Source organism: Rhagoletis zephyria, unplaced genomic scaffold (assembly GCF_001687245.7).
Source record: "Rhagoletis zephyria isolate East Lansing unplaced genomic scaffold, Rhagoletis_zephyria_1.1 Rzeph_scaffold_00169, whole genome shotgun sequence".
Taxonomy (NCBI): Eukaryota; Metazoa; Arthropoda; class Insecta; order Diptera; family Tephritidae; genus Rhagoletis; species Rhagoletis zephyria.
The window spans coordinates 266,723-277,283 of NW_016157253.1; the positions used below are offsets into that span (position 1 = coordinate 266,723).

The 10,561-nt window shown below is 38.2% G+C and overlaps 3 protein-coding genes across 3 annotated transcripts in view; 2 read left to right on the plus strand and 1 right to left on the minus strand.

The window, feature by feature from the left end:
* Nipped-A (Transcription-associated protein Nipped-A) overlaps positions 1–9,109 on the minus strand; it is a 90,954-nt gene extending 81,845 nt beyond the window's left edge. The window contains exon 1 of the mRNA XM_017606978.1: positions 8,788–9,109. Within this exon, the coding sequence (XP_017462467.1) occupies positions 8,788–9,015 (228 nt within the window). The 5' untranslated portion in view covers positions 9,016–9,109. The remainder of the gene's footprint in view (positions 1–8,787) is intronic.
* The window catches only part of LOC108355851 (transmembrane channel-like protein 7), a 120,099-nt gene that overhangs the window by 106,916 nt on the left and 2,622 nt on the right, over positions 1–10,561 (plus strand). The gene's annotated exons all lie outside the window — the stretch shown is intronic.
* Positions 2,731–4,221, plus strand: LOC108355928 (uncharacterized). The gene is made up of 2 exons (XM_017607063.1): positions 2,731–3,438; positions 3,491–4,221. The coding sequence occupies exons 1-2, from the start codon at positions 2,746–2,748 to the stop codon at positions 3,497–3,499; spliced, it is 702 nt and encodes a 233-aa protein (XP_017462552.1). The 5' UTR covers positions 2,731–2,745; the 3' UTR covers positions 3,500–4,221.

The window sequence follows — 10,561 nt, forward strand, 5'->3', positions numbered from 1 at the left end:
CCCCTTTTCCGGCAACACAGAAAGGAGAATTCTACTTAGTAAGGGATATAATCCCTAAGCGCGGCCGAAGGCCGCCCAAGCAGAAATAAGTTCTGTGCAAAAATACTTCCTCTCCCCTTTTCCGGCAACACTGAAAGGAGAATTCTACTTAGTAAGGGTTATAATCCCTAAGCGCGGCCGAAGGCCGCCCAAGCAGAAATAAGTTCTGTGCAAAAATACTTCCTCTCCCCTTTTCCGGCAACACTGAAAGGAGAATTCTACTTAGTAAGGGTTATAATCCCTAAGCGCGGCCGAAGGCCGCCTACGCAGAAAGAAGTTCGGCGCAAAAATACTTCCGGCCCCCTTTTCCAGCAACATAGAAAGGAGAAAAGCCAGCAAAAAATCCGAAAGCCGATCCGAAAAAGGACAAAAAAGTGGATGAAGTGTGGATTTTTGTCCGTTTACTGATTCCATTTCCGTATACTTTGACGATCCGTTTTCCCACTAAAGTGTGCGGCAGAGACGTATGTACAGACAACAGTATGTGAAACGGATACGTTTTCGGCTGTTTTTTCTGAAATTTCTCTGATAGAATTTTTCGTTCAATACGCTTTTCTTCTGCACTTCACAGATACTTTTTCATGGTTCAAAAGAAATAAAATAAAATTAGGAAGCGCCTGACGGAATTCGAACCCGGCACCTTCTGGAAGCTAACGAATAGCGGCACACTCCTCTGCACGCTCAGCCACTGCCGACTACGAATGTATGCTTTCAAATGTTTAGCTTAAGCAAATAAAATACATTTATTGCTTTCAAATGACATCATCTTTTTCGAACGTTTTCCGGATACAAAAATTGATGATAAGTGTAGGAGTTTTTTGTATGCGTTTTCGGATACGGAAAATTGAAGTAAACTGCACTGTCGGCAAAATTTACGTTTCTTTGCTGGCTGGGTACATACATATGTATGAAGAAGCACGCTTTCTATATGTATGTAGAACTTTTTATTTTTTTGATAGAATCCTTTGAACTTTACAAAGTAGAATTTTGGAAATTTAAAAATTTATAGAAACAATTTTGTACGTAGAAATAGAAAACTTGTTACTTCACATGTATGAGCGCCTGCTATTGGGAAATGAAAATATGGTTTTTTACAAAAAAAAACTAGTCAAAAAGGATGGCCGCGCGAAAATGGGCACATATGTATGTATTTTAAAAAGGGCATCATATGGACCAAGGCACATTAAACAGGTAGTATCAGTAGAGCAAAAACAACATTTGCGTGTATTTTGTTGTGGCTTCTGGTATCGAAAGTGTCAAAAACTGTTCTGAATTTTTTCTTCTAAATCAAAGCGTGCCATGTGAAATTCAAAAAATTATAAAAAATAAAAAATTGAAATTGGAAAAAAGAAAAATTGATGCAACTTTCTTTCCTAGTAAATTTGTTTGCTTCTCGAAGCATTGATCCATCCTTTGCGAGGCCCAGTAATCAGCGGTCGTGCTGCCGAGTTGGGCGAACGTTCCAAAAGCTGCTATTCAATCGCTTGTTTTGTATGGAAAAAGGTTTCACAAGCAAATGGATTTTAACAACTTATAATTTTCGTGAGAAAAAAATTAAAAATATTTGACATTTTCGAGACCAAATAATTTGAAAATAAATCAAATCAGCTGCTCTACTGATACTACCTGTTCAATGTACCTTGATATGGACTGAATAATGAAAGCTGATATCAATCAATGGTTGTAATGCATAATTATTTCATGTTCTGCATATTTTCCAGTCTTTTAAAGAAACAAATTATAGAAACTGTAGGATTGTAGGAACGTATATACGCGTGTGTGAATAGGGCTTTAGGCATATACATGTGCTTGTGTTTAGACCGTAAGAAGTAGATTAAGTAACTAGACCTTAAGACTAGTTGTAACTTTAGCGAGTAAGACCCGTTGGCTGTAAAACGCTATGTGCCATTTTAAAAGAAATAAAGAGGATCATTCGATTTTGGACACCGAGACCGACGGCCGCGTTTGATTTGTTATTTTGCCACCTGATACATTTCATCAGAAGTGGTTTTAGAACCAAATTAAAGTAAAAGTAAATTTCGATATCAAAGTAGCGCACAAAAAGAAAACTAAGTAAATAATTTTACGATGAATCGCGAAGCTGTGAACGCGGAAAAATACTCGCTATTGCAATTAAAAACTTGGTGCACGGCCGCGGGCATCAACGCGAGTGGTGCAAAGGCTTCATTAGCGGCTAGGCTAAGCGAGCTTTCTGCCGAAGCCCGAGGATTATGCCCAGGCATTGACAAAGCGGGTGAGCAACGGTACGACGCAAAGACCACCGAGCAAGGTATGCAAAGCGAAGACGACGGTGAAGACAACGGCGAGAGCAATGCAGGGGAAAACGTAGGGGACAACGTAGAGGACAACGACGAGGACGATAGCAACTTGAACGGCAACGGCGTGAGCAACGGCAGAGTATTGCGGAGCAAAAGTGCACAACGGCGCGGTAAAGTAATGGTGACCGATGACGACGACCCTGTATATGTGCAGAGCGGCGTAGCATACGTCCGTAACGGTGCTTTCGGAAGTCGTCCAGTTAGAGACGCCGAAGAAAATAGCGGCAAAAGTAACCGTTCATCAGGCCAGTTAACCGCTATTCGCGACAATGACGACGCCGAAGCAGCAGCCCGCAAAATTTAACTACTGGAGAAGGAGATAAAACTACTTAAACTCCAGCAGGCACAGTGGGAGCAGAACAGGTCAATGGCGAGCAGGAGTAAAGCAGAAGACGGCATCCCATTTGAGACGTTAAAAGAGGTTATACCAACCTACGACGGCGGCGATGGTTTTAGTGCGTGGTATAACCAGGTGTTGCACTATCGCGAAATTTTTAAAGCCAACGATGCGATGCTGTGTGTAGCTGTACACTTAAATTTAAAGGGCGCCGCTTTAGCGTGGTACAACGCGAAATCAACGTTTCATAAGAGCGCGGACGAGCTGCAACGTAATATGAAGACAGTTTTTACATCAAACGAGAGAAAACTTGAACGCCGGCGTAAGTTCGAAAAGCGGATGTGGGTGCCTGAAGAAAGCTTCATTAGCTACTATAACGACAAATGCACGTTGAGCAGCGACTTGAGTCTTAGCGACGAAGAGTTCGCAGACTACCTCATCGAAGGAATACCAGACCGGCAGCTGCGCACACAGGCAAGACTCCACAATTTTGCGTCGGCAAACGAAGTCGTTAGAGCGTTCAGGTCAGTCACGTTGCCAGAACCTCCAGCAGCAAAACCACGCTCCGATGAACGCTTCAGATGCTACAATTGCAACTGTTCCGGGCACTATGCCAAAGATTGCAGAAAGGCTAAGCGAGAAGCCGGATCGTGCTACGCATGTGGAGAGAAGGGCCACTATGGAACAGACTGCAAGCAGTACAAGAGGGAGAAGAATACTTTCGTAAGTTATTTTAGATTGTATGTAGCACATGTTAATACTTGTATGTTTATAGAATGTCTAGTTGGTTCATAGCGTAATGAAAGAAGTTGTGGTACCGTCAGGAGTGAATTTGGATGAAGCAAATGATTCGTACTACGGTTTAAATAAATCAGTTTAGAATATACTCGGAAAAGTTAAATGTATCGTCAAAGTTTTGAATAAAGACGTTTTAGTTGAATTCTTAGTGGTTCCTAATGGGTGTATTGGTTATTCGGTGCTACTGGGTAGGGATTTTATTGAGGCAAGTAACGCTAAGTTAAAAATCGGAAATGTTGAGTTTATGGATAGGGTAGTACAAGTAGGGGCAGCTAATGGTGTGAACAATGTGAACGAAGTCGAGAAATTGGACGAAGTTGAGAAAGCGGACGAAGTCGAGAAAATAGACAAAGTTGAGAAAGTTGAAGAAGTTGAGCAAGTTTGCAATTTAGGTACAACAAAGAAGTTTACGTGTGAAAACATGAGCAACGCCAATGATGTGATTGAAGATAATCAGTTTAATGAGGCCATAAACGAAATTATGGCAATAGAAGTGTGCGAAAAAACTGGTATGGACCTCAAAGTAGGCGAAGAAGTCAACTACGATGATAAAATACTTTTTCAGGGAATTTTCAAAAGAGTTTACGTAAACTCGAAGAAACAAGACAAACCAATGGTCAGAAAAGAAATGAAACTTGTGCCAGAAAAAAAGGTTACATACGCCCTAGTGAGTCAGAGTATGTGTCACCCATAGTGTTAGTTAAAAAGAAAACGGGTGAACTTCGTTTGTGTGTCGACTACAGGAAATTAAACAAAGTTACGGCAGAGGATAGTTACCCGATGCCTCTTATAGACGATTTGTTGGACAGGTTAGCGAACAAGAAATTTTTCACAAAGCTAGATCTGAAGAACGGGTTTTTCCACGTTTTTATGAGCGAAGATTCGATAAAGTATACGTCGTATACACCTTTAGGACAGTATGAGTTCTTGAGAATGCCGTTCGGATTGAAAAATGCGCCGGCAACATTCCAAAAGTTTATTAATAAAATTTTTTCAGAGATGATCCGTAAAGGCGAGGTTATAGTTTATCTCGACGATATCATGATAGCAACGGAGAGCATCAAAGAACATATCGAAATATTAGAAAAAGTGTTATTGAAAATTGTACAGAATAACTTACAGCTGCGTTTAGATAAGTGCGAGTTTTTGCAGTCGAAGGTTTCATATTTAGGCTATGTTATTACTGGTGAGGGTTTACAAGCGGACGAGAAGGGACTGAACGCTATAGAAAACTTTGCCGTTCCGACTAAAGTCGTCGAAGTTCAGAGCTTTTTAGGCTTATGTTCGTACTTCCGAAGATTTATTAAGGACTTTTCGACTATAGCCAAACCCCTCGATGACCTAACGAAGAAAGACACAAAATTTCAGTTTGGCAAAGTAGAGTTAGAATCTTTCCACAGTCTTAAAACAAAGTTGAAAGCGTCACCACAGCGTAAATACCACAGTTTCGAGTTAGAAACTCTAGCGATTGTGTATGCATTAAAAAGGTTTAGAATATACTTGCAAGGCATAAAGTTCAAGATTATAACTGACTGCAACTCACTGACCTTGACGCTAAATAAGAGACATGAGTCCAAGAATAGCGAGGTGGGCGTTGGAACTGCAAAACTACGATTATGAACTCGAACATAGAGCCGGCAAAAGAATGCAGCACGTAGATGCACTAAGCAGAGTAAATAACATATTGGTAGTTCACGCAAATACTTTTGAAGAAAATCTTATCATATGCCAAAGTAGACGAGAAGGTAGGGGAAATAAAAAAGGAGTTAGAAGTTGGCGAGAACAGCCACTACGAAATGAGAACGGAATAGTATACAGGAAGGGTAGAAATCTACTTTTTTACGTACCTGAGTCCATGGAAAACCACGTTTTGTATAAGTACCATGACGAAATGGGACATCTAGGTGTAGACAAAGTTGTGGAAACTATAGGAAAGAGCTATTGGTTTCCGAGTGTTAGAAAAAAGGCAGTTGCCCACGTTGAGAACTGTTTAAAGTGTATAGCATTTTCAGGCAAAAGTGGTAGAAAAGAGGGACTTCTACACATGATACCGAAGGGAAATAAACCGTTCGAGATGATACACGTCGACCACTACGGACCGATTTATAGCAAGTCTATAAAACATAAGCACGTTTTGGTAATAATAGATGCGTTTACAAAGTTTGTTCGCCTCTATCCCGCGAAAACCACTGCGTCAAAAGAAGCAGTTGTAGCATTAAATGACTACTTCAGGGCATATAGCAGACCAAAGTTCATAGTGTCAGACCGAGGGACATGCTTTACTTCAAACGAGTTCGAGGAATTTTTAGTATACAACAACGTTGAGCACATCAAAGTCGCGACAAGTTCACCCCAAGCAAACGGCCAAGCCGAAATCGTTAACAAAAGCTTAGGCCCGATGATGGCAAAGATGGTTGATTCCGAGAAACAAATAGGGTGGGAAAAAGTGGTAGAGTCAGTAGAGCATGCGATGAACAACACGGTTCACAAAGCAACAAAAGAACAACCTAGCGTACTACTGTTCGGAGTAGCACAAAAGTTATAGATAGTCTTAGAGAAAACGTGTTAGAAACAATACAGGCATCGAACCCAGTAGCAATAGTAAAAGTTAGAGAGCAAGCGGAGGCAGTGCAAAGGAAGGCGCAAAGTTATAATAAAAAGTATTCAGATTTCAAACGGCGGGAACCACGACAGTTTACAGTTGGCGACTACGTGGTGGTTTCCAACGTCAGCTCACAGGTAGGAGCGTCCAGCAAGTTAATACCCAAGTTCAAGGGCCCATATAGAATTTCAAAAGTATTAGAAAACGACCGCTACGCGGTCGAAGATGTAGAAGGGTTTCAACAGACCCAAATATCTTACAAGGGCATCTGGTCAGTTACAAACCTAAAACCGTGGTACGATCATAGAAAAATCAAAGTCACAACAATATCATAAAATTTATTTATTAACACAAATTTCGTATAAACTGTAACACTGTATAAACTTAACGTCGTAGAATCAGGAGATTCTATGAGCCAGGACGGCCGAGTTGTAGGATTGTACGCACGTATATACGCGTGTGTGAATAGGGCTTTAGGCATATACATGTGCTTGTGTTTAGACCCTAAGAAGTAGATTAAATAACTAGACCCACGACAGTCGGGTCTACGTAACCGGAACGACACAGATTTATATCTGGCCAAGGACTGTCACTCCAGCAACACTCCCCAAAAAGTCTTTGGGGAATTTGTATGCTGCTACAACAACAACAACAACAACTAGTTGTAACTTTAGCGAGTAAGACCCGTTGGCTGTAAAACGCTATGTGCCATTTTAAAAGAAATAAAGAGGATCATTCGATTTTGGACACCGAGACCGACGGCCGCGTTTGATTTGTTATTTTGCCACCTGATACATTTCAAAACTAATTATCTTGGAACATTTTGCACTCAGTTTTTAAACAACCAAAACTATAAATTTGTACAATATGTTCATGTGAATCAAGCTGCGTTTCATGATTGGAGGCAATAAGCATCCATTCGTAGAACATGGCTTAGTCCGCGTGGCCGCTGTGCATTGATGCGCGACACGTATGTCTATATTGTTTTGAAGTTCATACACCTCATTATTCCATCATCAAAACTTACATATTTTTCTTAGTGTATAAAATTTGATTGGAACTGAATTAGAGAATGCACATATAGCAAAGTGTTCATCCATCTGGAAGCTAATTCAGTATTGAATTCTGTTTACTTCAGCATTCTCAGATTTTCATTCAGGTATTTACCACCTTGCTGTGTGAAATCAATTTTTTTTTAATAATTGTAGATTGAAAAAAAAATACAAGCCCCACCATAGCCACACTACCAGACAAAAAGAAAAAGAATGAAATCCTACTTGTAAATATTTCATGATTAAAAATTTAAATGATTTCACAGTTTCACAGTGGCGAAAGATAAAAAGGCTTTATGGCTTTCGAGAGCACTACTCGATGACATATTCAAAGCAAAAAAATACTATCCAAGAAGATAATTTAGGCAGGCCTTCTTAGTCTTGAAGTATTTCTAAAGGCTTGCCGAAGATGAAAAGCCTTTGGTGAAGCGATTCTAAGGGCTTACATAAGGGTAGCAAAATGTGCTTATCTGCATTGTCTGCATGCCTTTCTAGAAGGGTTTTCTTATCTACAATTTACGCGATATATAAAAGATCGCCTCGGTTGCACGTAAACTTCGTAAACTTGCTTAATTTTGTGTAGAAAACTGGTTTATTGGCAAGGCTTACACAGTTACGAGGCGTTTACGCGTTTAGATTAATACCGTTTATTTACATTACAGATAAATATGAATAACGTATTACTTTTATGAATAAAAGCAGCTAAAACAGAACTCCTAAGCCTAGCCTTCAGAATTATATCCTTCGAAAACCCGTCTATGGGTAGCAAACATATATCTAATACTAAGCAGTAAGCTAACTTCTCAATGTGTAAGCATTCCGAAATCAAAGCGAGACAGTCTAGTACCGTTTTTGTCAATGTATTGTGTACTTGAGTTCCGTTTTTGTATATGTGTTGTGTACATGTTTATTTATAAACGTTTGTGTTCCTTTTCTTTCGTACGTGTTTATTGATATATCTCTACTGTAGTGTTTTCGGACGGTACTAGCTCTTACTGCCAATATAGGAGTATTACATATATGGTAGCAAAGCATAAGCACTTTAATTTGTGCCACTCCATAAAAAACCAAAAGGAGTGCAGTGTGGAAACTTTCTTGCCTCTCAGGAAGAAATCTCACAAAGTAGTGAAGTGATTGGCGAAACATTTCTCATCATCCCATACGAAGAAGCTGTTGTCGACGAGGGATGAGAGCTTAAACAAAATTTTCAGTTTTTGGTGCTGTTAAGTAGTAGCTAGCAGTGCGCGCTACCACTACGCAGGGCTTAAGTTCAAGCCCTGGTCAAAGTAACATCGAAACAAATATAGGAGTTTTTCTTAACAGTGGTCGCCCCTCGGCTCCGATTATATTTCTGCCATGAAAACAGCTTCTCATAAAAATACAATCGCCGTTCGGAGTCGGCGTAAAACTGAAGGTACCTTCTCTTTGTGTGGCAACATCTATGCGCACACACAAATCGGAAGAGAAGCTCGGCCAAACACTTACATGTGTAAACGCCAATCTATTATTATTATAATACTGGGAGTAAATAATGCCTGAATAGCAGCTGTAAATCGACCACTGCCAACGGCGTCGAATTACCTATAACTTATTTTATATGTCAACATATTTAAAACTTACATGTTGAGAACTGTTTTCTTGTATAAACTGAGGTTCCCCATCTTGTAATATCCGTATGAACACTTTTAATGCGAGTTCTAAAAATGCTGGGTATGAAGGGCTTTGTATAATAAGCTCAAAATGTTCACTTAGTTCTTGCGCTGCTTTGAACTTAATTTCCTCTTTAGCTGATGGATCACTTAATATATTAACATAACTTCGGAAAGTGTTGAATTCATTTTGAGCCATTTTGGCAAGAAAAATATAATTATATTGCTAAATTGTTTGCGAAATAATACGATACACATATAGGGGCACAACAACGCTATAGTAAATACAACTGCATACTCGATACTTTTCGTTCGATACAAAGTAATTTTGGTATCGATACTTTTGAACCGAGAAATACTAATAAAGCATTCGCAGAAGGCGATTGTACAGGCAACAAAAGTTGAATGCGAAGTTGAATGAGAAGTTGAAAGTGAAAAAATTGCAATCCCTATTCAGACGAGGCGATTTTCGATTCAACACGAATCGTTATTTACATAATTGAAAATGAATTTAAATCGCAAAATTTTATCAATTGGCGTAAATTTGGTAAGCCAAGCGTTGGTAGAAGTACTTTTAGCGAAGCTGAAAGATAAAATAAGAGTAAAAAAGTAAAAAAGAAAAAAAGTATGTATACAGAACAGTGTTGGCATTTTTGGTACAATTGTACTTGTTCGATACAATTTCATTTACAATATACTTTCCTACTACGCAGTACTTTTTAGTAAAATTTTGTAATGAATACTAAAAATATATAGCTCTGAAAATTCACAGCAAGAAGTTTTTTGTATTCTCTTTTGTTCGCCTGTCGTATTTACCTTTGTAAGTTTTGAAAAATGGCTTGAACGAACCAGTATAATATAGCCTAGGCAAATTTTTAACGAAACTTTTCGATACTAAGTTTTATTAAAACAAAGTGTCGAAGTCAGCTTCATATAGAAACAAAGTCTTCGTTAGTTATAAGAAGAGATTTTCGTAAATATAATACCTTTACGGCACTCACATATTGACAAGATTTTACTATTTATTTTATTATTCTTTAATTTTAATTATCTGTTTATAAAATATAATGTATTCTTTAAGAAAAACTGTATAAACCCAAGATTAAATCTTTGCGAAACATCCAAAAACCAACATACTTTCGTAAAAATTTCGAGCTTTATTAATATTCTTTAGTTTTGAGCTCATTCAATTTTAGTATAATAAAGTGCAAGTTTAAAGTAGCTGGGACTTACCGTTGAACTTGGCAATTTTTTTTGTCGACGATGTCAGCCATTTTCTTCCATACGAAGTGTGTTCGACGATTTTTTTATATGGAGAAAATTAGCAACACCTTCATCAAAGAAATCTTAAAAAACTTAGTTATATTAAAATTTAATGGGCTAAAAAACCGCACACTCAAAATAAATCTAGGAAATCGAATTAAAAAGCTCGAAATATTTACGAAAGTGTGTTGGTTTTTTTTAATGTTGCACAAAGTTTGAATCTTGGATTTGTACGGCTTTTCTTAAAATATAAACCGTATTTTTACAAAAAATAATTAAAATTGAATAATATAAAGATAAATGGTCAAATCTTCTCGTAAAGTTTTGATAAGCACTTGAAATGCTATTACAATGTCAAACTTTAGTACTGAATCCAAAGAAAATGTCTCTTTTATCCATTAATAATAACTTAAATATGCTTTTTGTTAAGATGTATACCTGAAAATGTGTGCATACATATTTGCGTTAAATGCAGTACATGT